Source organism: Pongo abelii, chromosome 8, assembly GCF_028885655.2.
Source record: "Pongo abelii isolate AG06213 chromosome 8, NHGRI_mPonAbe1-v2.0_pri, whole genome shotgun sequence".
NCBI classification, from domain to species: domain Eukaryota; kingdom Metazoa; phylum Chordata; class Mammalia; order Primates; family Hominidae; genus Pongo; species Pongo abelii.
In genome coordinates, this window is record NC_071993.2 from 102,031,721 (window position 1) to 102,059,478 (window position 27,758).

Sequence of the window (27,758 nt, forward strand, 5' to 3'; positions counted from 1 at the left end):
AAGTAAAAGAAATTTCCAGCATTTAATCAAAAAAGCTTTTTCTAATATCAATTCTGATACATACTAACTATATATTTCTCCAGGATCTTTTCAGAACATACATTTACTTTATTCTTTGTCTTCTATTGGATTCTAATATTGCTCATGCTTTTTTTAGAATCACATTTCAAGGTGAGGATGGAAATATTCCAAACTTGTGTAGTTCCACGCACACAATTCAAGGTTCCTAAAATAATCTCTGGGTATCCATGACTAAGACCAGGAAGCAAAATATATAACGAATAAGATAATTCAGTAATTTTCCTCCTCTCTCTCATCTCTTTATTGCTTTTCCATTATTTTAACTGACCATAGTTTACAACGAACTTGTCTTTGTAAAGAATTTATAGAAAATTAGTAGTTAGATGGTTTGTTACCATTGAATTGAATATTTAATGGGGACATTGTGTCACTTTCACAGATTATAAATATAGATTAATAATCATTTATAGAAAAATTATTCTTAGCCTCATATAGAAAATATGAAAAGTGTGTTTCATAAATTTTTCTGAATACTTATGATTTCTCAATTTCTTAGAATTTTTCAACTTTTACATCTTACAAACCCACACACCCACCCGAAACGGAAGCATACCATATCCTTGGGCAATTTTGTCTAGCACTGGAAAACTCGCTCAGCCAGAAAATTCTTTTCCCTGATCAATCAGTGCTTCCTTAATTGCTTTGTATCCATGCAACACCACAGTGGGCTTCATGCCAAAATAAACAGTGAACACAGGGCCATAATCTTTTGCTAGCTGGAAAAAGAATAGCAGATGCATGTAAAGTGTGAATTTCAAAAATTAAATGTAGATTAGTGAGGGAAATATTTTTAATCTTGCTGAAAATATGTTTTAATATTCATCCACCTATTATAAAATTTAATATTTTAGAACCAATTATTTCATAAGAAAAAAGTATTTGAATAGCAACTATGATTACTTCAATAGCTGATGCTATTAGTGTTAGCATCAGCTTCAATATTTATTTCTTATTCAGCCCCTACTATATGACATGGGCTATATTATGCATTTTGTTCCTATTATTTTATTAATTTTTTATGCCAAATTAATAATTGTACCAACTTTCTCCTTTTTTCTTACAGTCACAGTAAATCTGTGTTTATTCTTTGGGTTAAGGGAAGCCTGACTAATTTGCCTCATGTGTAGTCTAATAATTGTCCCTCATTGTTCATTCTCCATAATTTCTTTTTAGCAGCAGACACTACCATGTTTTTATAATACATGATAACAAAGCACTGTGGTCATAGATATTTCCCAGCTTCACTTGAAGCTAGATGCAGCCATGTGAGTAAGTTTCCATGAACTGATATAAGCACAAGTGTTGTGTTAAATTTCTACATTGGTGCATAAAAGGTTATTGTTTCCCCTTCATTTCTGCCCCTGCCCATGGGTTGAAATAATAGCAGGGAGATGCCCCTACTGTGACCATGCAAATGAGAAAAATAGTCTAGGTGCAGAAAATACTAGAACTACAAAGATTAAAAAAAAAAAAACTGGTTCTCTGAACGACATCAAGGAAGAGAGGCATGTCACCAGCATGCACCTAGAGACCCTTATGTGAGATAGAAATAAACTCCTATCCTCTTTTAGCATTGTCTTTCTGTAATACCAGCTTATGTGGTCTCCTAAATGATATAGGATTTACACTCTTTCAATTTGTCTATTGTAGAACTCCTTTTGCTGCCCTAAAAATTCATTCTACAAACTATAGTGACCTTTTCACAAGGAAGATGTTAACATGACTGTCCTTTAAGTATGTTCATGGCATCACATTGCTCTTATGAGACAAACCAGTGTTCTTTACATCCATGCAAGGCCTGCATGTCCTGTGCCCTAATTCCCTCTCTACTCTCAGCTTGTACCACATTCTCACTTACTCTCTGGACTACAAACACTTTGGTCCTCTTTTCAGGGTTTTGGGGGAGAGAAGTGAAAACGAAAAATAATATTCAAAGCCTACGCCCAGCCCGCCCTACTCCTTTACAACCAGAAATTATATGGACTTCCTCCTCTATGCCAGGTCCCTCCAAATTTAACCTGAAAGACTGATTCAGGCCATCATGGGAAGGGAGCATTGAACATGCCTCATTATGGCCTCTTCCCTTTTGGAATTCAGGAAAAGCTGACCAGCATTTAACATTAACACAGATGTTACATCTGATAAGAAAAAATTACAATCTATTCTCTCTGAAGACTGCTGCCTGGAGGCTTCATCTGCATGATAAAACTTTGGTCCCCACCATCTCGTATCATAACCTAGACATTCCTTTCTATTGACAATAACTTTTTCCAACAATTGCCAATCAAAAATTTTAAAATCTGCTTATATCCTGGAAGCACCCCCTCTCCCACTGCTTTGAGTTGTCCCAGCTTTCTGGGCCAAACCAATGTATATCTGAAATGCATTGACTGGAGTCTCATGTGTATATACTAAAATGTATAAATGTGTAAAACCAAACTCTGCGCTGACCACTATGGGCACATGTTCTCAGGGTCTCCTGAGGGCTGTGTCATGGGCCATGGTCACTCACATTCGCTCAGAAAAATCTCTTCAATACTTTGCAGTTTGACTGTTTTCATTGACAGAAGCTATTTCTGATTCACTGATGCAAATGTACTCTTGTACTAAGATTGCTGGTGCATTATTTGTTTAATTCACCAATGAAGTAATCTGACAAACAATTTATATAATCTAAATGAATTCCTATATAAATGGACAACCCCCATATTCCTCTTAGATGGTACAGTCTATAATTGCTTTCCAGTTGAAACCTCCATTCTGGAGTAAACACTTATTTGCCTCTGACTTGCTGATTTCTTCATTTCTTTTGGATTCCCCAATGTCATTTTCTTCTATCTGTCTACATTGTACAGTCACATCTAGGTGTCTAATGGACACTTCTCTGTAAAGGCATCTCTTTAAAACTTGGTAGCTGGGACCATATGTTTCTAGTTATGGGGCTATCTGACTTATTCATTGCAGAAAACTAAAAGAAAATTAGTCATACTTACCATGCTTATAGATTTGCTGATGTTCTTAATATTTAACTGTAGAATATTTCCAACAATGGGGAGAGGAGTTGGGCCAGGAGGGAGCTTCCCTTTGGCATAGCTTCCATTCCACAGAGAAAGAAGAATCAGACAAGAAAGACAAATCACCAGGGTGATGAAGAGATCCATTGATGTGCTCTGAGAAATGCAGTTGGAAGCCAAGAATCTAAAGATTTTATAAACACAAAGTGCAAGCTTCTCAAAAATTATGTACTAAGACTCTGAACTTCAGACAATTGATTCTTTTTTATTAGTAGTACCCCTTAAACTGCTGGTAGAAGTAAAAACAAAAATTCAGTTTAGTATTGATTAGTTCTTAAGTTTCACCTAAAATTATAACTAAATGATAACTCTCACTTCTGCAAAAACAAGAAAAAATAAAATCAAAATTACTAGAAAGAAGAAAACAATAAACCCCAGCACTGAAATTAATGCAATAGGGACTGAAAGTAATCCAAAATATCAAAAAATGGAGTTAATATCCAAAAAGATGAAGAAAATTGATGAACTTTCAGCTAGAATACTAACGTAAAAAGTGAGAAGACTCAAATAAAATCTGAGATAAAAAAGAGACATTTCAGATGATAGTAAAGAAATACAAAGTATCATAAGAAGCTGTTAAGAACAACCATATATCAATAAACTTAATAACATAGAATAAATGGCTAAATTTCTGGTGAAATACAACCTTCTAATATTAAATTATGAGGAAATAGAAACTATAACAAATAAATATAGAGTGAGAAAATTAAATCAGTACTAAAAGGTATTCCATCAAAGGAAAGCCCAGGACATGATGCCTTAACTACAGAATTCTGCCAAACATTTAAAGAACAACTAATACAAACTCTTCTCAAACTATTTCAGAAATTAAAAGAAAAAAAATTTCCACAATAATTTTGCAAGGCTAGCACAACCTGTTTTTAAAACCCAACAAGGACACATACATACACACAAACTACAGACCAATATCTCTAATGAACATAGATTTAAAAAAATCCTCAAAGGACACTAACAACCAAATCCAACAACACACTGAAAATATTATTCACTATGATCATGTTGGATTCATCCCAGAGATGCCATGATGACTAATCATAGAAAAAAATAAATATGACACATCATATTAAAAGAAAGAAAGACAAAAACCATACAATCATGTCAATACCTGAAGACAATAAATTTGACAAAATTCAATATCCTGTTATTATGAAAACTCTCAACAAGTTATGTGTAGAAGGTTTATACCTCAACACAATAAAGGCCATATATCACAAGCCCACAGCTGATACCATACTATATGAAGAAAAGCTGGAAGCTTTGCCTCTGGTAACAGGAAAAAGACAAGGATCCTCATGTTCACCACTTATATGAAACGTAGTACTGGAAGTCCTAGCCAGATCAATTAGGCAGGAAAAAATTACAAAAGACAACCAAATTGGAAAGAAGACATTCGAACTGTCCCTGTTTGCAGATGACATAATATTATATATAAAAATCATAAAGATTCTACCAAAATACTGTTGAAACACATAAAAAAATTCAGCAAATATGCAAGATACAAAATCAATATACCAAAATCAGTACTGTTTCTATATGCTAATACTGAATTATCTAAAAAAGAAATCAAGAAAACAATTTCTTGTACAATAAATACAATTAAGATACCTACCAATAAACTTAACTAAGGAGGTGAAAGGTCTCTACACTAAAAACTATAAAACATTGATGAAAGAAATTGAAGAGAAGACAAATAAATGACAAAAATATCCCATGTTTATGGACTGGAAGAATTAATACTGCTAGATGGCCATGGTACCCAAACTGATCGGTAGATGTAATACAATCCCTGTCAAAATACAAATTACATTCTTCACAGAAATAGATAAAACAATCTCAAAGTTTATATAGAATCACAAAATACCCAAAATAGCCAAAACAATCTTACCAAAAAAGATGAAAGTTAGAGGCATCACACTATCTGACCTCAAAATATACTACAAGGTTACAGCAAACAAAACAGCTTGATACTGGCATTAAAAAAATGTGAATAGATCAATGGAACAAAACAGAGTGCACAGAAATAAATTTACATATCTACATCAACTGATTTTAGAAAAAAAATCCAAGAACATACATTGGGGAAAAAAACAGTCTTTTCAAGAAGGAGTGATGGGAAATTTGGATATTAACATGCAGAAGAATGTGTCTAGATCCTTTATTTATCATATGCAAAAATCAACCCAAAATGGATTAAATACTTGAATGTAAAACTAGAAGAGTAAAACATAGGAGAAGAACTTCACAACACAGGGCTCTGCAATAAGTTTTCAATTAAGATATCAAAAGCACAAGCAACAAAAGCAAAAGTAAACAAATGAGATTATATCAAATTAAAAGGCTTTTGCACAGCCAAAGAAACTATTAACAGAGTGAAAAAGGAACCTGCAGAATGGGAAAATATATGTGCAAATGATATGTCTCATCAGGCACTTATATCCAGAATACACAGGAAACTTAAACACCTCAACGGTGAAAAATTAAATAACCTGATTTAAAATGGGCAAAAGACCTGAATAGACATTTCCCAAAAGAAGACATAAGAAAATGGCTGACATCACTAATAATTAGGGAAATGCAAATCAAAGCACAATGAAGTACCAACTCATTCAAATTAGAATGGCTATTTTCAAAAAGACAAAAGAAAACCAGTATTGGCAAGAATCTAGAAAAAGGGAACAATTACATACTGTTGGTGGGACTGTAAAGTAGTACAGCCATTATGAAAAAGGGTATGGAGGTTCCTCAAAAAATTAAAATTAGAACTACTATATTATCCAGCAATGCCACTATTGGATATATATTCTAAGGAAATGAAATCAGAATGTCAAAGAGATTTTGAACTTTCATGTCTATTGCAGCACTATTTACAGTAACAAAGATGTAAAAACAACCTGTTTAACATTAGCTTAACAGATAATAATAAATGTAGTATATAGAGAAAAGGAAATACTAGTCACCCATAAATAAAATGAAATCCTGTCATCTGCTGTAACATGGATAAATGAGGATATCACAGTAAGTGAAATAAGCTAGACACAGAAAAATACCACATGATTTCACTAATATGTAGGATCAATACATAGAAGCACACAAGCTAAGAGTGGTTACTGGAGGTGAAGTAAGGACAGGTAAGTTGAAGATGGAGATAAGTTGGTCAATGGCTAAAAAGTTAAAATTAGATGGTAGGAAAACATTCTGGTATTCTCTTCAACAGTAAGATGACTGCAGTTAACTGTAAAATATTATAGATTATAAAATATTTTTAAAAAGTCCCTAAAGGCAGCAAGTTTCTGCTGCATCTAGATCCAAATTTCTCCTCATGGCTAAGCCGTTATATAAAGCCACAAAGACAGGAAAGAAAGAGTCCCTCCTCTAGGAGGCCAACCAGAAGAAGGCTTTTAAATAAATCAAAGAAGCCTTAACTCAGAATCCAGCTTTAAGACTGCCGGATCTAACTAAGCCTTTCTTTTGTATGTCCATGAGCGAAAGAGAACAGCCATAGGAGTTCTAATTCAAGTTATAAAGTCATAGCATCGCCCGGTGGCATACTTATCCAGGCAATTAGATTCTGTGGCACTTACATGGCCTCCTTGTTTTAAAGCACAAGCTGCCACTGCTCTGCTGGCACAGGAAGCTAATAAACTGACTTTAAGACAACAACTAACAATCCAAGTACCACACTCAGTTATAAGAGTTATAACTTTAATAGACCTAAAGAGGCACCATTAGTTATCAAATCTGAAAATAACCCAAATACCAAGGGCTCTAATGTAAAAGTCCCTGCATAACTTTAGAAACTGTAAGTACCCTAAACCCAGCTACCTTGCTTCACATTGAATCAGTGCCAGGAGGTCCCCCTTCGTTTCTGTGTAAATGTAGTAAATAAAGTGTTCTCAAGCCAGAGAGATTTGACAGATCAGCTCCTCAAGGACCCGGACATTGAATATTTTACTGATGGAAGCAGCTTCATACTGGAGAAAGTCCGCCAAGCAAAATATGCGTGGTGACTTTAGACTAACTGGTACAGGCGCAGTCTTTGTCTACAAGAACTTCTGCTCAAAAGGCAAAGCTAATAGCTCTGACAAGAGCTCTGTGGCCAGCGAAAGACCAGAAGGCAAATATTTACACAGATTTTAAATATACTTTGCTACTCTGCATGTTCATGAAGATATTTACAAAGAAAGAGGATTCTTAACTGCTGGAAGTAAAAAAATAAAGTATAAAGAAATATTCTACAGCTCTTAGACACTGTATGAGTCCAGAAACAAGGAGCAGTAATGCACTGAAAAAAGGCACCAGAAGGCAGGAACACTAGAGGCTAAAAGAAACAGAAAAGCAGACAAAAAGGCAAAGCAGACTGCAATGACAACTCCACCTTCTAAAGATGTCTTAGCTATGCCTCTCCTCCCAGAGATTCCCCTCCCAGAGGCCCCAAGCAACACTCCTAATAAAAAGGCTTGGTTTGCCCAGGATAATAAGAATTACAGAGAAGGAAGATAGTAGAAGTTCTCCAATAAGAAGCTAGCCATACCTAAGATAGTAGCCCCTAGGTTTGTGAGAGAGTTCCACCAACGAACTCACATAAGAAAGACAGCACTAGAGACATTATTAGGGTGTCATTTCTATGTGCCATGGCTCACTGCCATCACTCGTGTTTGTGAGCAGTGATTGACTTGTGCTCAGAACAACCCTTGACAAAGGCCTACCCGGCCCCTAGGAATTCAAGAAACAGGAGCCATGCCCTGTGAAAACCTGCTTTCAGACTTCACCAAACTGCCCCAAGCAGAAAGTTATCAGTACATGTTAGTGTTCATTTGCACCTTTCCAGGATGAGTCAAGGCCTTCCCCACCCAGACAGAGAAAGCACAAGACCAAAGTGTTGCTAAGAGACATTATTCCCAGATTTGAACTGCCCCTAACTCTAAGATCAGACAATAGGCCAGCATTTGTAGCTAAAATAGTTCAGGATTTAACTCAACTATTAAAAATAAAGTAGAAGTTACACACAGCCCACCGGCCGCAAAGCTCAGGAAAAGTGGAGTGCATGAACCGGACACTCAAGCAGCTGCTGAAGAAATTTTATCAAGAAACTCATCTGAAGTAAGATCAAGTCTTGCCCATAGTTCTCCTCCGAGTCAGGTGCACCCCCACAAACAAAACAAACTAAGTATTCACCCTGTGAGATTTTGTCCGGCCAGTCACCCCCAATTATAAATCAAGTTAAAATTGACCTACGGGAACTAAAAGAACTAACTTTAAGAAGGCAGATGCAAACCTTAAAGCTGGCTATGCAAAAGATTCATAGTTAAGTGCAAGAAAAAATGCCTATAAGTCTGGCAGACACAGCACACCTTTTCAAACCTGAGGACTTTAAGTTAAGAAGTAGAATCCAACTACTCTAAAACCCATATAAGATGAGCCTCATACTGTAATTTTGCCCACTCCCACTGCTGTTAAAGTTTCAAGTATTGTGCCTTAAATCTGCCACAGTTGGCTAAAACCAGCAGTCCAGGACCAGTGGACCAGCCAACAAGACCCAGACCATCCGACCTGACTGATCCTGTGATGAGATCGTGTTGCCAGTGAAGATGACAATCTTCACTGCTCTGGTCACCCCGGAAGCTGACCCGTCCACGCATGGCAGAAGCTTAAGGAAACAGGAAGCCCTGCTCTAGTCACCCCAGAAGCTGACTAGTCTATGCATGGCTGAAGCTTAAAGAGTCATTATCAGATAAGTAAATGTAGATAGAAATTTTAAGTTTGATTGCTATCTTGGTGTTGTTGATTGACTTGTTACTGTGCTATCATTGCCAGTCTTTCTTTCCAAGGAAAAACCTTACCTGCCAATGTCTAGTATAAAAATATTGTTTTGTTTTCTTTTTTTTTTTTTTTTTGCTTTACTAATAGCAGTGCCTGAGGCTAAGAAAAATGAAATACAATTTAAAGAAAGATGTCCACATTGCATACATACCACATAGATAAGAAACACAGTAGTTAAAAGTTTATTATACCATACATACTATGAATGCACCAAGGCTCTCTTAAGAATTTGTACTTAGAACCAAACCACCTACACCATCTGTGACCCAGGAGATAACCAGCCTTATGTATGCTATGACCCTGAACTTGTGCCTGGAGATTAGTTTAAGATCCATGATAAGTCAATAAAAGGAGGCTTTCTAAATAAAACCTAAGTCCCATGTACGTACAAAAGAACCTTATCCTTCTACTTAAATATTTGTCAAGCAAAGTTCAAAGGTGCAGCCTTCCATGAGGCTACCTGCCTAAGCCAACACTTTTTTTTTTTTTTTTTTTTTGAAACTGAGTCTCCCTCTGTCACCCAGGCTGGAGTGCAGTGGCACAATCTTGGCTCACTGCAAGCTCCGCCTCCCAAGTTCATGCCATTCTCCTGCCTCAGCCTCCCGAGTAGCTGGGACTACAGGTGCCTGCCACCGTGCCCGGCTAATTTTTTGTATTTTTAGTAGAGACGGGGTTTCACGGTGGTCTCGATCTCCTGACCTTGTGATCTACCCGCCTCGGCCTCCCAAAGTGCTGGGATTACAGGCATGAGCCACTGCGAGGCAACACTATTATAATGAAACTAAAAATAAAACTCTATAGAGAAATGCTCAGAACGACTCCTACTTACCATATCCAAACCCTTTCTCTCGATTGTCTACTCTAAGCCACTCTTAGCATCAGCTAGAGGCTCCAAATGCTTAGAAAGCACCCTCTAACCTATATTAGATTTGTAAAGTCCAAGCATATCTGCAACTGCCGGCTAACTAGACAGAGGCATGTGTATTAAGAATAATCAAGCCATCCTATTTTCTAATTCCTCTAAAGCAAGAGGAAATCTTAGAATATCCAATTTATGATGAAAATAGAAGAAAAACTTAAAAAAAAAAGCATAATCACAAGAATAGACACAAACATCAAAAAGATGTAGACATAGAAAACTAGAAAGATAATAAGTAGCCTCCTGAATGAATCATCAAATAGTATTGACCAGCCACCTAGGCACAAAATAAGCCCTAAAAATATCGTACACCAATCTGTATGCTCAACCACATCATAAGACTACAAGCTGTATTAAAAATCATCATTAATAATATGGCCAAGGCTTTAGACCTATTGGCTATACAAACCACGCAGATGAAGAATGCTATATATCAAAACAAACTGGCACTAGATTACCTCCTAGCCTCAAAAGGAAGTGTCTGTAGAAAGTTCAATCTGACAAACTGTTGTCTAGAAATTGATGAAGATAGAAAGTTAGTCACAGAAATCACTGCCAAGATGCAAAAGCTAGCCCACGTTCCAGTTCAAACTTAGTCAAGATAGTCACCAAACTCCCTATTCAGAAGATAGTTCTTGGCCTTCAGAAGATTTAAAACCCTAATAGGAAGGTTCTTGCTTATCATAAGTGGCTGTTTAATACTCCCTTGTTTCCTGCCTTTTCTCATCAGAAGTGTTCAGTCAACTAAAAAGGTAATCATAGCCAGACACACTACTACCCAAATAATGGCATTAGCTAAGTATCAGGCTTTGCCCCAAGAAGAATATGTACCAACTCAAGAAGAAATAAACAACTGTGGTGCTCTCTATTAACCAACACTTATATAGAGCACCAAAAGGACGGATGAAGTAAGAAATTAAGGAAATAACAGAATAATAGCGTAAGTAATAATAGTAAAAATTATAGTAATAGTGAGAAAAATAACAATAGCTCATACAATGAATTGCTGTATTAACCAAGGCTAAAAAGAATTTAAGTAGCCCACTCCTGAAGTTACAGTTAAGAAGAATACTAACTGTGTGTCCCAGGAAACATTAACCGTATCTACCCTTCATATATTTTGTAAGCTCCATAAACTCCTGTTTTATTTCTTCCCTGCACAGCTGCAGGGTCACAAAACAGATAAGCGTTAAGCTGCAAACCAAGTTTCCCAAAGATGTAAAACATGTTGCAAAAGTGAAACAACAGCCTTTATTCTCACTTCTGTAAGCCTGCTTATTGCTTCACATAGCTCTTGCTTCAGGATGCTTAAAAGGCACTCATGTTCTTTGTTCAAGGTTCAGACTTTCAGGACGCGTGTCCACTGAGCCAGTGTACACCTAAAATAAAAGCTCTCCTGCATCTTGATCGGTCTCTCCAGTTCCTTAATTTCCTGCAACACCTTTGCCTAAGAAACTTGTGTTTTGGCTCTGCTTTTTTGATCTTCATGAAGGTATATCTGCCTGGCCCTTTTATACTTCACAGAAGAAAAAAAACTAACAAAAATAATTGAGCTAGAATAGATCCCAGAAATCTTCTAATAAAATTGTTTACTTCCTTGTTTTAGGAGCAATAACATCATGACTCAGAGAGGCAAAAATCTTTGCGTATAGTCACACAGAGTGCTAGTTGAAGGGAATTTGTTTCCTCCAATGTAAGATTTCTTTATCACTTAAATCTGAAAAAAATTAGGCATAGCATAAAGTAGAAAACACTTGATTTTAAATTTTAACTCTCTTATGCAAAAACATTGAATGTCTAAAAGTTTATTAAACTTTTAGAATGGTATAGGGAGCAGTGTTATTTTTTCTTGAAACCCTCAGTCCAAGCTCACAAAGAAACTGGACTACAAATTGAAGACCTCATCTCTTCCTCTTTATTCTTGTTGATGACAAAAAATCTTTAAACAAGAATATCTGGGAATATTGGTGTGCAGGATCTACATTGAAGGTAACCTAGCCAGGAGTCTAATTTCTTTGTAGGTATGTTAGTTAAGGTTCTCCAGAGAAATAAAATGCAGCAGGAGATGACAGATAATAGATGAGAGAGAGAGAGAGAGATGCAGATAAAAAAGGAGAGATTTCTTATGAAAATCTGCTCATACAATTAAGGAGCCTGAGATAAAGGCACAATATGGCTTCTGTAATCTGGAGAACCAGAAAATCCAGTGGTATAATTCAGTCCAAGTCCAAAAGCCTAAGAACCAGGAGCTCCAGGGCCCCAGAGCAGGAAAATATGGATGCTCCAACTCAGGCACTCAATGGATTGGGTATCATCCAATCTACATTGGTGAGGGCAGATATTCTTTACTCAGTCTAATGATCCAAATGCTAATCTTTTTCAGAAATACCCTCACAGAGATACCCAGTAATAACCTTTCACCAGCTATCTGGGCATGCCTTAGCCAAGTCAAGCTGATGTAAAATTAGCCATCATAGTAGGCCTAGTATAGGCATAAGTACATGTTAAATGAAGACTGTAAGAAAATGACGTGGTTATCATCAAGACAGACACACTTCTCAGGACCACAGACTGTGTCTATCAATCTTCTCACCTACCTGGGGACCCACCTGAGAACATGGCTGCCAGTGTCTGCACCATACTCTTCCCATCTACACTGAAAATTTCAACTATTGGCTGTGAGATCAAAATTAGTGTTCTGCCTTCTTTTATTGTTTTAATTTTCATGGGGTCTCCTATTCAGGGTGAAAGTGATTTCATAATTTCAAAGTAAATTGATGTAGAATTACAAAAGTGGGAATGAAAATGACAAGTTAGCAGCTAATACTGTGTTTGGCATGCATATATTATTCTCAGGGTATTTATATTAGTTAAGTAATGCAGTAAAGACAAGAGACCTAGTATTTTGTGTATTCTTAAAATTTCTATTAAATTACTTGCATGCCTACTTCAATTATCTTAAAAATCCATATTTTCTTACTTTTTAACCAAATTTTTGGGGATAATTATATATTTATATACAGTTATCAGAAATAATACACAGAAATCTTATGTATTCTTTGCCCAGATCCTCTCAGTAGCAACACCTTGCAAAATTATACTACAAAATTACAATCAGGACATTTAAATTGATACGGTAAAGACATAGAACAATTCCATCACCACAAGCATTCCTTATGCAGCCCCTTTATAGCCACACCCATGCCCCCCTTCACCCTCCACCCTATTCTGAGACCCTAGAAAACCCATAATCTGTTTCCACTTCTATAATTTTGTCATTTCAAGAATGTCACGTAAATGGAAACATAGAGTATCTAATCTCTTGGATAATGTGTTTTACTCATCATAATTCTTTGTGATTCCTCAAAGGTGTTGCCTGTATCAATAGTCCATTACTTTTCATTGGTCAGTATGATATAGATTTACCACAATTAGTTTAACCATTCACTCACTGAAGGACATCTAGGTTGTTTCTGAGTTTGAGCTATTACAAATAAACCTGCTATAAACATTCCTGCACAGGTTTTTGTGGAAACACAACTTTTTATTTTGTGGGATAAATACCCAGGGGTACAATTGCTGGGTTGTATGGAAGTTGCATATTTAGTTTCTTCAAAGACTGTCAAACTGTTTTTGCAGAGTCAATGCTATGGTCTGAATATACTTCCCAAAAAATCATATGTTAAAATTTAAGTACCAATGTGATAGTATTAAGAGGTGATCTCTTTAGGATGCAAATAAGTCGAAGAGGCAGAGTACTCATTAATAAGATTAGTGACCTGAGAAAAGAGATACAAGGGATCTGTTCACTACTTCCACCATGGAGGAAGTAACAAGACACCATCTTGGAAGCAGAGACCAGGCTCTCACCAGACTCAAATTTTCTGGGCTTTGATCTTGGACTTTCTACCCTCCAGAACTGTGAACAATAAATTTCTGTTGTGTATGAATTACCTACTAAGGCATTTTTGTTACAGCATGAGGAACAGTCATGAGGAACAGAGGGACCAAGTCATCACTGAACCTTTTTACATTTCCACCAGCAGTATGTGAGTAACTCAGTTTCTCCATATCCTCTCCAGCATTTGGCATTGTAATCTTTATTTCAGCTATTCTGATAGGTGTGTAGTGGTTTCTCATTATGGCTTTAATTTGCATTTCCCTATTGGCTAATGCTGCGGAACACCTTTTCATGTGCTTATTTGCCAAATATGTACCTACTCTTTAGTGAAATTCCTGTTAAAGTCCATTGCCCATTTCCTAATTGGATTTTTTTACTGTTGAATTTTGAGTGTTTTTCTTTTATCTATCCTAGACAGTAGGCCTTTGTCAGACAGGGGGTTTTCAGATATTTTCTGCCATTCTGTAGCTTGTGAGGGGAGTTGTAGAAGAATATTTCATTGCAACAAATGATATTCTGACATAATTTTAAGCAAAAGACCAAATTACGAAACATGTAAAATTTGTTCACATTCCATATATACATAAATACACACAAACATATATTATAATATGTATACACACATATATTTTATATATTATGATATATTAATTATACATATATTATATATTATACATAAACACACCTAACATATTGAAAGACTGCACATTAAATATGAACTGGTTACATTTGAGTGGGGTGATAACCAGTATTATGTATCTATTTTTGTTTATTCAAATTCCCTGTAGTGATTATTAGTTTCTTTTGAAACAAAAAAAGGAAATTGAAAGTATAACTAAGAATATATAGAAGTCCATAAGAAGCTATGAGGTCAATAGTGATTCCCATAGAAGTGTAGGATAGTGGTCAGGGAAGGCTTCCAGAAGGAAGAGAAGGCACAAACTGAGGTGGTTCATGAAGGACAGGAGGACATTTGTTGTCACAGTCTTTCCTCAGAGACCTGTGAACTTAGAACACCCTAATTGGTGTTCTTCTTCTTCAGGATTCAGAGACAGAAATGCAATGTGTAGGCTGGGTCCTTGAAAGGCCCTTCTTGACTAGTCTTAACCTAGTGGCCTCCTGGCCTACACTTTCTGCATTTCAAAGTGCCTTTGAAAGCTTCCTTCCTCAGAAGACCCTAGAGAAGCTCACAGTTCTGCATCACCAAGGGATATATATAAAGGTGCTATGGACTGAGTGTTTATTTCCCCAAAAAATTCAAATGTTGAAGCCCTAATCCCCAATATAATGGTATTTGGAGAGGAGGCTTCTGAAAGTTTTTAGGTTTAGGTGAGGCCATGAGGGTGCAGCCCTTATGAGATTAGTGTCTTTATAAGAAGAGGATAGATTAACATCTCTCTTGTTCTATGCATCATAACTGAGGGGAGGCCATGTAAGCACACAGGGAGAAGCCAGGAAGGGAGACCTTGCCAAGAACAGATGTGCTGGCACCTTGATCTTGAACTTCTCAGTCTCCAGAACTGTGAAAAATGAATTTCTGTTGTTGAAGTCACCCAGTCTATGGCATTTTATTAGAGCAGCCTAAACAGACTCAGATACTAGGTGAACCCACTGTCAGCATAAGCAATGATGTGGAGAACAGAATTCAGAGTGAAAGGGGCTGGATTGATAACAAGTTCACCAATTATTAGCTGGGTAACCCTGCCTGATTCACTACAGCTCTGAGCTGAGATGCCTGCCTGTAAGATAAGGCAATGACTCTCTCATAACGCTCTTGTAAGGGACAAGTGGAATAATTTTTGTGAAATTAATAAGAAAATAGGTGGGAAACATGCCTTCTAGACAGTAATGATTTATAAAAGTTAGCAAGCAATTGTTCCACAGAAATTCACCAGGAGGTGCAGCAGTCCACTTCTGCCAGATGACACAGAAGAAAGCTACAATGCCGACTCTGCATTCAAGGGCATATCTCTACAAATCAGAAGGCCTGGACAGCAGATAATCAAACAATATTTGTAAGGATATACTGGGTAGGAAGTTACATGCTTCCAGCTCGTTCATCACAAAGAAAATCTCTCAGAGAAAGCGTACTTCAACCAGAAGGGATGAACTGAAATACTGAAGAAGGGGCAGAAGGCACTTTAATACTGAGTACCCACTATATGGCAGGAACCATATTATTTGTAATATAAGATCCTGCCAAGTAGCTATTATCACCCCTTAGTGAGGCTCAGAGTGTTAAGTAACATGTCCAAGGACACATAGCCAGAAAATGGTCTATCTTCACACTTTGCACAGTGATTTCCAGCCCAGAGCAAAGGGGCTACCATCTGAAGGAGAGTTTTCTCACAACCCCAATGGGGAGGTGGGGAGGGAACAAGGGGAAATTTCAGAAACTTTCTCAGCAACAGTACATTAAGCCATTCTTCCACTGCTATAAAGAAATATCAGAGACTAGGTATAAGAAAGGAGGTTTAATTGGCTCATGGTTCTCCAAGCTGTAGGAGAAACATAGTGGCTTCTGCCTCTGGGGAGGCCTGAGGAAGCTTACAATCATGGTAGAAGGCAAAGGAGGAGTAGACATATTATATGATGAAGGCAAGAGCATAAGAGAGATAGTGAGGGTCCACACACTTCTAAGCAGCCAGATCTCATAAGAACTCACTAACTATCATGAGGACGGCACCAAGGGGATGCTACTAAACCATTCGTAAGAAATCCGCCCGCATATTCAATCACCTCCCACCAGCCCCACGTCCAATACTAGGGATTACAATTTAACACAGGATTTGAGAAGGGACAAATATAAAAACTATATCAAGCTGTCTTTCCACTCTCAACCCCTGTCGCAACTCTGCACTCTGCCTATTGACCATGGAGGCACCACTCCTATCTGCTCAGCCTCAGAGTTACTTGTTTCCCCCAGTTTTCTGAAGCTTCAAATGCTGTTTTGGGGGTGCTCTAATCTCCAGGCTTTACCCCCTAAGAGTGGGAGGGTCTCAGTTACAAGCCACATGGCTACAGAGGGACCAAGGCTCAGGAACAGGAGCTGACTGCACATCCTCCCACCCTGTCCCCAAGCCCACACACCAGGAATCCAGTTTGTTTCAGAGGGACAGGATAGGGACTGCTCCAGGCCCAGTTCAAAGAGGTTAACAACTCTAGGCCTGGTTCATGGTGAAGTATCCAACTTTCAGGGTAGTGGGATCAGGCTGGGTTCCAGGCTCCCAAGCAGGCAAGAGACGCAGAGAGACACCTGAACATTACCCATGTCTTCATAGCAAATCAGTAATCTTAAGGCAGGCTACAGCCCTAAGAAGTGTGCCTGCCAGTGTGAAGCTGGGGTGCAAAACCCTGCCCACTGCCTGTGTTTCAGGAGAGGGCAAAATCTAGATGGGAAGAAAGAAAATAGCCCATTTCTACAGCAAGAGCCCCAGGAGGAACAGACAGTAGGGTGAGAGGGCCCTAAAGTTTTAGCATGACCCTATCAAGAGGCAAATGGCAATGGTTAAAAAGCATGGGCTCTGAAGCCAGGCTGCCTGGGCTTAAATTATGGTTCTGCCACTTACCAGCTCAAGCAAGTGAATTAGCTTCTGTGTCACTCAGTTTCTCCATCTCTACAAGAGACAGTAACCACACCAACCTCTATGAGAAAGAAAGAAAAGAAACGAGTTGGAGTGCTTGGAGCCTCAGAAGGGTGACTGGTGTGCATGTTTAGCACCATGGCCCATTGTGATGGAGGACCATCTGAAACAAAGCAAACTTGTTCTGTCAAGAGCTAGATAGTGAATGTATAGACTTTTGGGCCATGCGGTCTCAGTGGCACATTTCTTCTTCTTCTCCACCCCCTCCTCCCCTTCCACCTCTTTTTCCTCCTCCTCCTCCTCCTTCTTCTCCTCTTCCTCCTTCTTCTTTTCCTCCTCCTCCTTCTTCTTCTCCTCCTCTTCTTCCTTTCTCTCCTTCCTCTTATTCTTGCTGTTGCTCTTCTCATCCTTCTCCTCCTCTTGTTCTTCTATTCTGATGGCTTAAATATATAAAAACAATTCCTGCCTAATGTCTTTACAAACACACCTGTGACCAGAGTTGGCCTGCAGGCTCTAGTTTCTTTCCTCCTGATCTACAAGGATGCCCCCAGAAATCCAGATTTGACTGGAGCAGGGTAAGCTGAGAGACTTCCCTTACTTTGCTGGGTTGGACCAGGGACTATAGTGGAAAGAGTCCTGGGTACAAGATGGTAGAACAGAGTCAGAAATAATAAACCAAGATGGGCTATGTGGTCTGGCAGGCCTGCTCTCATACTGAGCCCAGAACACACCTGCTGGCAACATTGGCATCACAGTTTAATAGTCGCAAATGTCTGGAAGCTCTAACGACAGCAGGCAGTGTCTGTCCTTCACAAAGGGTGACACATTCATTTACAAACATTTACAAGGAGTTTACTGTGTTCTAGGGAATGTTCCGGGCCAAGTACAATACAGAGAGGGAACTAGGCTTTATACCCGGACATTCCCAGATGGCAGGTGGTATGTTTGCTAGCCTGGAGCTGAACTCCTATCTGAGAGTCACTGGGATGTGCTTGTCTGTGTGAATTCTTCAGCCTTCTGTGGTTTCTGGAGAAGTCCTCTCATCAGGGGTTAGGAATCTGGGACGCTGTTGTTTTGTCTTTCTGAATTCTCCAAATCACAAGGTATTCCAGGTATAGTTCAGGGAAGAACATTTCTCAAGTCCCTTTGAGTATTGAGTGAACACATATTTTTTTCAGACTCAGAGGACCTAAATCATAGGATTGTTTCATAGGTGTTTTCCACTGGAATCTGGTAGAGACCTAACTAAATATTCCTATCTGGGACAAGAACAATGATCTCAGCCCCAGCAAGCAGCTGTGTTTCTCTGTCGCCTACAAGCATCCAGGCTTCAGGAATGTGTATGAGCGAAGGGAAAGCTTGCGCTGTGCCCTCTAAAGATTTGCTGAAAATAAACAGAAAAAAAAAACAGGAGAAAAAGGCATACAAAATTGAAAATAAATGACAAAAACAGGAGAAAAAGGTATACAAAACTTATTTAAAGTGCATAGTATAAGGGTATTGCAAAAGAACTTATTACCCAATAATTCAATGAGGTCCATTGAATTATTTATAGGGTAAGGGGAGGTAGGGGGTAAGAGTAAATTATTTTCGGGGGAAATGAACGAACCCAGGAGGAAGACATATTCCTGTGAAAAATTCAGTTTGGAAACTAAGTGGGACATGAGAAGAAACAATGATTTAAAACAAAGTTTGAAGTTTGCCTGTGCTCTGGTTGTGGTGTTTGTTTCAGTCTTTCCCTGTGGTATGGATTTTAATCTTCTTTGGTTAATAAAATTTTAGGGAAGATATCCAAGGCAAATGTGTTCCTCTTTGGGGTCTAGTTTCTAGGTAAGTAAGCAAACTGCAGGGAACAGATTATCCTGTGCTGTTGGAGTAACAGAGGATTGGATTGAGGGACAATGTGAAGAGGAAGGTCATAGAGACCTTGAGGCTCTTTCTTCAGTTCACCTGTCAAAGCATCATATTTTGGAGTTTTCTGAGCCTGAACAAATTCATGAGGCACTCTCCAAGGGCCTTCCTGAAAACCACTTTTTGTTTTCATAAATGTGCTGGGTGCATATAATTTCAGAGAATGTTTCCACCAGCATTATTCCCCAGGCCACAGAATATCACTGTAATTACACCAGGCTCAGAAAAATACTTGAACAAACTGCAGGTGAGTGACAGCCATAACCATTATAAAGGGCAACTTTTTTTTTTTTGAGGTAGAGTCTCACTCTGTCACCCAGGCTGGAGTGCAGTGGCACGATCTCGGCTCATTGCAAGCTCCATCTCCAGGGTTCATGCCATTCTCCTGCCTCAGCCTCCCGAGTAGCTGGGACTACAGGCACCCGCCACCACGCCCAGCTAATTTTTTGTATTTTTAGTAGAGACAGGGTTTCACCGTGTTAGCCAGGATGGTCTTGATCTCCCGACCTCATGATCCACCCGCCATGGCCTCCCAAAGTGCTGGGATTACGGGCACGAGCCACCGCGTAAAGGGCAACTTTTAAGCCCCTTCGAGTCAAATGGTTTGACCTGGGGCTAGAGAGTGAATTGAGCCATGTCTATAAATGTCAGCAGGCCATGAAAGTTTTTACTTTTGATGAAACCCAGTTTATCAGTTTTCCCATAATTTAATGAGGTCCAGTTTATCCAGTTTTTTCCTTTTATGGATTATGCTTTTCCATATCAGCTCTAAGAACTCTTTGCCTCACCCTAGAGTCTGAAGACTTTTCTCCTGTTTTTTTTTTTTTCCCCCAAAAGTTTACAGTCTTATATTTTACATTTAAGTCTGTGGATCCATTATTGTATAAGGTGTGAGGTTTAGGTTGAGTTTCCTTTTGTTTTGCCTATTGATGTCCAGGAGCTTCAACATTGCTTGAAAAGACTATCATTCATCTATTAAATTGTATATTACATTGTTAAGGCTGCTGTATTGAATTACCACAAACTTTCTGGCATAAAACAACACAAATTTATTGCCTTACATTTCTTAAAGTCAGAAGTCTGGAATGGACCTCATGGGACTAAAATCAAGGCATCATCAGTGCTTCATTCCTTTTGGAAGTTATAAGGGGATATCTATCTGTTGCTTCTCTTTTCCAGCTTTTCACAGCTGCCCACGTTCCTTAGCACATGGTTACATAACTCCAGTCTCTGTTTCCATTTTCACATTCCCTTCTCTACTCCCATCCTTACATCACTTTCTCTTTGAACTTTAAGTCTACCGATTTCTTCTTTGGAGGACACTCAGGATTACATTGGGCCCACCTGGATAATCTAAGCTCATCTCCCCATCTTGAGAATCTTAATCACATTTGAAAAGTCCCTTTTGCCAAGTAAGGTAACACAATCACAGGCTCTGGGGGGTAAGGAAGTCCCAGGGATGCCATTTGGGAGGCCATTTTTAGCCCACCACAATTTGCTTTTACTGTTTCTCAGAAATCAGTTGGGTATATTTCTGTGGTCTACTTTTAGGTTCTCTGTTCTGTTCTATTGATATGTGTGTCTGTTGCCAACACCACTCTGTCTTGATTATCATGAGACTTGATATAAAATAGGCCTCCCCCTTTCTACTTTTCTAAAATGTGTTAGATATTCTAGTTCTTTAACTTTTCTTAAAAAGTTTAGAATAGAGTTGTCTGCATCTGTAAATTCATGGTAGAATTTTAATAGAAGGATGTCTGGATTTCTAAAGCAGTGTCTGAGAGATGCTCTTGCGGCTTTGAAACCATTTCTTTAGCTGTGAGGCAATCATGTAGAATGCAAAGAGGCTCTCAAACATCAGAGAGGGGTAAGAGTGTAGCAGGATTTAAAATGTTACAACAATTTAAGTTGATGGAGGAATGGGTTAATAGAGCTTGCTCATAGGTGGTATGTCTCCATGTAGAGAGATGTTGTGTCTTATGAGTTTTTAAGAGAGGAGATACAGTATGGGAAACACAGAGATGAATGGAGTAGCCTAATGTAAGAGTCCTGGCCTTATCAAATAGGACAGCAGCTACTACTACTGTATGCAAGTGCTGCCACAGGATCCAACTGGTATGATAAATGTACTAAAGGGTGTATCTGAGAGGCAAAGGGTTGCCCTAGAGTACCTGAAGCAATCCCATTATTTTCTTGACTGTAGGTGAAAAGATTTCTCAAAATCAGACAAGCCAAAAACAGGAGAAATGAACAACCCTAATTTTCAGGCTGCACAGGAAGCTAATGCCTCAGAGGGCCACAGATTGGGCTCTGGTATGGTACCTGGGAGGAGGCCATCTAGTGCTTTAGGAAGAGTAGCAAAATTAGGAATCCATCGCTAGCAATAGCCAGCTGCCCCTAGAAATTTATTGAGCTGCTTTCTTTACTTTGGAGAAAGGGATGGACAAAATTGATTCAGATCATTTTGAGATGATCTTTTCCATGCCCTAAGACATTTTATGTCCTAACTAAGTAACAGTTGCTTGCATCAATTGAAGTATAGATCTGGAGGCTTTATGACCTCATTCAGTTAGTGCTTTAGGAGAAGAAGAGAGTCTGTAAGAGCACCCTGTTTAGTTTGGCTACAAAGCAAAAGTCATCAACATACTGCACAAAGGTGGATATTTGGGTAAAGGCTACAGGTTCCAAGTCAACCACAGGGATTTCAGAGACTATTAAGGACAACTCAAAATATCCCTGAGGTATGGAGTCAAAGTTAATTGACTCCCTCTAAATGTAAACACAAAGAGACACCGTGAGTCAAGGGGCAAAGGAATCCAAAAGAAAGACAAGCAGAGGTCAATTTCTGTGAAACAGACTGCATTAGCAGAAAGTGAGGTAAAAATAAGTAGCTGGACTGGGGATAACAGAGTGGCAGGGAATTACAAAGGATTTATGATTCTTAGTTCTTGTACAAATTGATAGACGTTATTTCTATCTCAGTCAAATTTCCTTTCTTTAGTTAATGGTAAGATTGGAGTGTTACTGAGTGAAGTGGTAAAAATAAGTACACCCTGCTGTAAAAGGGAGTCTATTTCAGGTTTGATTCCTCACTCCGCATCTCAATAGAGGGAGTACTGAACTACTGATGGGAATGGTATATTCTTTTTTCATGTAATGTCTACAGGTTTTATACTTTTATACTCAGTACCAGTCCAAATTCATTTGCATGTGAAGCCCAGAGACTAGCTGGAATATCTTTTAAGATTGTATCCTCTTTGGAGGAATAAATCAAGATGGGTTTCCAAGAGAGAGAGTAAGAAGTTTGACATTTTGTCTAAATGTAGAAAAATAGAAATTACTTCCTTATTACATTTTATAATGGCATTAAATGTACATAACAAGTCTCTACCTAAAAAGTTTATTGGTGAGAAGTTAGGAAGTAGAAAGGCATGGTGCGTGTTAAAAGGGCATAAGGGTTGAGAGACTGATGGGGGCAGATCATGAGTTCAGGAGATTGAGACCATCCTGGCTAACATGGTGAAATCCCATCTCTACTAAAAATACACAAAAATTAGTGAGGCATGGTGGCACACATCTGTAGTCCCAGCTACTCAGGGGGCTGAGGCAGGAGAATCGCTTGAACCCGGGAGGCAGAGGTTGCAGTGAGTCAAGATCATGCCACTGCACTCCAACCTGAGTGATAGAGCAAGACTCTGTCTCAAAAAAAAAAAAGGCATAAGGATATTGGGGTGGTTTGAGATATGTGCAATGAAATAGGTTTCCCACAGACTCCAACAGCTTGAGTAGAATCAGAAGTGACAAGTGGAGATAATTCCTCTGAGGAAATCACACTGTTAAATCAAGTTTAGCCTAAAGCTGCCTCCTTACATATTTTAAGCTCAGCCTAAAGGTTTTCTCTGTACATAGTGAACTATAACATAAATGGAGATGCAAACGGACTGTAACCTACTTCTCTGCCAATCACTGAGTTTGGCCAATCAAAGGGGGCCAACTGTTCAACCATGTTCAAATAAGCTAAATGCCAAGCTGTAACCAATTCAGCTGTTTCTCTACCTCACTTCCATTTTCTGAATGCAGTTTTCTTTTTCTGTCTATAAATCTTCTTCCACCACATGGCTGCACTGGTGTCTCTGAGCCTTCTCTGGCTTGGGAGACTTCTCGATTCATGAATTGTTTTTTGCTCAATTAAACTGTTTAATTTAATTGGACTATGCATTATCTTTTATCAGATCATGTCAGAAGTGGGATTTAAAGTAGAGCTTCCAGTGACCCCCAGGAGCACCAAGTGACCAAGCGAGGTACCTGCCAGTCCCAATGTGTTCACTGCTCTCTTACAGCAACTGGGGATCATAGTAAGTTATCTTTTGGATTCTGAAGCTCCACAGACTTGTATTTTGAGCTCTCCAAGTTTCTTCAAGTAAAGTTCTGATTGAAACTGGGTTTAGAAGTCATGACAGAAACTGGACTGGGTGCAGGATTGGGCTGGATTCAATAATTAATGGGCTTGGTTCCAGTTAGAGGCCTCTTATGTCTGACTGGATCAGAAAGGAACTGGTAGTAAGTGGCAATATTACAGAGGGTATAACTTTTGCTAGCCTTGTTTCATAGGTCCAGGATCTCAGCTACAGTAGTTCTGGAGCAAGCACTGTTCCAGCAAGTGAAAGAACCCCATATTTGGTGCCAGATTCAAAGGACTAACAGAGATCCCCTACAACTTCCCCTTTGTGCTCATATATGAGATCTTCAGCTGAATCTAGAAACCAAATTGACACCAAGCCGACTAACAAGAGAAAATGCATAAAAACTTTATTCATTTTACATGTATGTGGAAATCTTCATAACAGAGCAAAGTCCAAAGAAGTGGCCAAAGCAAGATGCTTTTATGGTATTTAGATGAAGAATGATAAATTTGAGAAGAAATGACTGGACAAAGGGAATCTGCCTAGGGACAATACATTTATAGGGACTCACTAGGGGATACACAATTGGCAGATAAGCAGAGATGTAAAGGAAATCTGGAACCCTCTACACAGCACACATTTGTCAGTGCTGTTTCTATTTCTATAAGATGACTCTGGAAATAGAATCAATATCATAGAAATGAGAAAGTTCCTAAGATAGCATGAAATTCAACTCCAGATGAAGAAACCATGTAGCACAGTAGTTAAATGATTTCTCAAAGATTACTCCGTTAATTACTAATTATGCAAAATCCAAGGCATGTCAGGTCAGCACAGGGTAAAATTGTGACACATGGCTCTGATCCAAACACTTCCAATCATTTCAGTATTCCTAACTCAGCTAAATGGAAGCTGCCAAAGTCCTTACTTGGAGTATCCAAACTCAGACTTAATTCGATTAAATAGGAGCAGTGTCACTTACTGCAAAATTTCTACATCTCCAAAACCTAAAAAGTGCTTTGTTCCTGGGTGGTGCTTTCTGCTCTCCAGAGTAAAGTCAGCTACTTAGTCTGAGGACTGAGTCTCTGAAGTGTTGGCTCGAGGGCAACCTCATGGAATTGAAAGCATTTCAACAAGACCCTTAGGTCAATGCTGACTGGTATGGGCAGTCATTTGAAAATATCACAATACCTGATAGAAAACCAGCTAGAATACAGTGAAAAAAAACCCTGCACAGGGAGCCGGGGGGCTTGGTTTATAGCCCTGTTTTCTTTGCTTAGGTTCTAAGATTCTGAACAACCTTTAAAACTTTGCTTTATATTTCTGAGAATTCCTTTCATCATCTACAAAATAAAGAATAGGACTATGTAATCACCAGGGTCTTTCCCGGATGGATGATTATGAGCTCTAGGAAGGACTTCAGTGTTAAAACACTTGATGTCACAGATGGTCTAGGTACATTTTAGACTTGGAAGAGACAAGAACATAAAATGATTGCTGAGGAAGATAGTATATTGGCCTCACATGGATTACTGGTGAACTCAGAGTCCTAATGTCTTCAGTTAATTTCTTCATCAAGTTAATATAACTGTGATATTTTTATTATTTTTGAGGTGGAAGTCTCGCTTTGTCACACAGGCTGGAGTGCAGTGGTGCTGTCATGGCTCACTGCAGCCTTAACCTCACAGGCTCAAGCAATCCTCCCACCTTAGCTTCCCAGCAGGTGAGACTATCAGCATGCACCACCATATTTGGCTAATTTTTTATTTTTTGTACAGACAGCATCTTACTATGATGCCCAGGCTTATCTGGAGCTCCTGGGCTCAAGTGATTCTCCCACCTCCACCTCCCAAAGTGCTGGGAACACAGATGCAAGTGACTGCCCCTGGCCTAAACTCTAATCTTTAAAATGAAAATGATTCTAGAAGCTATACAAGCATATCACGTCACAGGAAGCACAACTCAGGCAGAAAGGCAGAATCAAAGAGTGAGGCTAAATGGTAGAAAATATGTTGTATTGCTTGCAATATAGCATGTATTGCTTGCAATATAGCATGTATTGCTTGCAACATAGCATATATTGTAAGTCTATCTTTGAGATCAAGGTCAAATTATCTTTGAAAAGCTCTGAAGTAATATCCACCAAAAGAGTTTTATGTCACCAAAAAGTTACCATGTATAAAACCAGACATACAACCTTTCCTTCAAACTTGAATTAATTGTCCCACCCTGAGTCACTTAACAATGGCCTTACAATACCCATTCACACTTCCTGCCTATTTAACCCAAAGCTTTCTGCAAAGCAAAAGAAAAAAATATTATAAGAAGCTACTCTTCTAAAGCTTTATACATAGTATGTACAGCTATCAGCACAGACGCATAGCTGCTTGAAAAGCCTAGAGACAGTTCAACATTGGTAGAAAAAAGTAGGGTGCTAAGAATCATGAAGCCCTTTTACATACTGAGAAGTAAAAGTAACTGAGTGTAGGTCCAGAGAAACAGAGAGAGAAAGAGACAAAGGCGGCAGAGAATAAAGTCAGATATTTGAAAGATTACAGGTGAAAAATAAAAAGTTGTCCATATTGCTCCAGATGAAAAACTAAGACAAATGAGTAGACATTCCTAAAGGCAAGTATGTTTGGATTTTCATCTTTCCATGAAAGGAAAACAAAATATTTGTTTTCCAACTACAAGCATGGGTTTAAAATGAAGAAAGGTCTTGCTTCCTAGTTTTCATGAACCAAAGAGAAAATCTCGGAAGTCCTGGACATTTAGGTCAAAGTTCTACTTTAAAAGGAATGATTGCCATCTTGTGGCCTTTTAGGATATTGCCATGTAGAGCCTTTAACGAAAACAAAATGCATGTATTTCCAAATGTGACCACAGTTTACTCAATTCCTTTATCTTACAGATGAACTTTCAAGGAATATGAAAGTTTCTTTTGAAGAAGTGTACATGTAAATAAGACTATTATGATTTTCAGCCTGAATACTGATTTGCTATCAATCTCTTCATTCATTTAGATTAAAAGACCATCCTAAAAAAAGTGAAGAGACATTTTCAAATGCAAGATGACAATCAGCCATTGTATGAGCTTAAGCCCTTGCAGAGTCAAGCAGCATGTGGGTCATCAGAGCTGGTAGTGGGAGTTAAATAATTACCACCAATGTTTTAACCCATTATCAACATTGCTATTGGAAGTTTGTCCCCTTCAAATCTCATGTTGACGTTTAATCCCCATTGTGGCAGTGTTTGGATGTGGGGCCTTCTGGAAGGTGCTTGGGGGATGGGGGTTAATCTCTCATGAATAGACCAATGCCCACCCTGTGGACGGAGGGGACTGAGCTCCCCCTCTATTTCTTCCCAGGAGACCTGGTTGTTAAAAAGAGCCCGGCATCAAAGAACATGAAAAGACATTCTTCAAAAGAAGATATTTATGCAGCCAACAAACATGAAAAAAAGCTCGACATCACTGATCATTAGATAAATGCATGTGAAAACCTCAATGAGACACCAACTCACGCCAGTCAGAATGGCGATTATTAAACAGTCAAGAAACAACAGATACTGTGGAGAAATAGGAAAGTTTTTTTCTTCTTTTTTTATTATTATTTTTATTATTATTATTATTATACTTTAGGCTCTATGGTACATGTGCGCAACATGCAGGTAAGTTACATATGTATACATGTGCCATGCTGGTGCGCTGCACCCACCAACTTGTCATCTAGCATTAGGTATATCTCCCAATGCAATCCCTCCCCACTCCTCCCACCCCACAACAGTCCCTGAAGTGTGATGTTCCCCTTCCTGTGTCCATGTGTTCTCATTGTTCAATTCCCACCTATGAGTGAGAATATGCGGTGTTTGGTTTTTTGTTCTTGCGATAGTTTACTGAGAATGCTGATTTCCAATTTCATCCATGTCCCTACAAAGGATGTGAACTCATCATTTTTTATGGCTGCATAGTATTCCATGGTGTATATGTGCCACATTTTCTTAATCCAGTCTATCATTGTTGGACATTTGGCTTGGTTCCAAGTC

General features: G+C 38.6%; 1 protein-coding gene and 1 long non-coding RNA gene across 4 annotated transcripts in view; one reads left to right on the plus strand and one right to left on the minus strand.

Moving 5' to 3' along the window:
- Positions 1–27,758, minus strand: part of LOC100449185 (cytochrome P450 2C31-like) — a 77,489-nt gene that overhangs the window by 22,075 nt on the left and 27,656 nt on the right. The window contains 1 exon segment of the mRNA XM_063727673.1: positions 635–797. Coding sequence (XP_063583743.1) covers positions 635–797 — 163 coding nt within the window.
- On the plus strand, positions 17,634–27,279 carry LOC129048327 (uncharacterized). 3 transcript variants are annotated; one of them, XR_008510571.2, is made up of 5 exons: positions 21,883–22,188; positions 23,544–23,666; positions 25,328–25,437; positions 26,738–26,853; positions 27,082–27,279. It is a non-coding gene; the product is annotated as an uncharacterized LOC129048327 (long non-coding RNA). The 3 variants fall into 3 exon arrangements; XR_008510569.2 differs by lacking the exons at positions 21,883–22,188; positions 26,738–26,853 and adding an exon at positions 17,634–17,975; XR_008510570.2 differs by lacking the exon at positions 26,738–26,853 and having other exon boundaries at positions 21,896–22,188.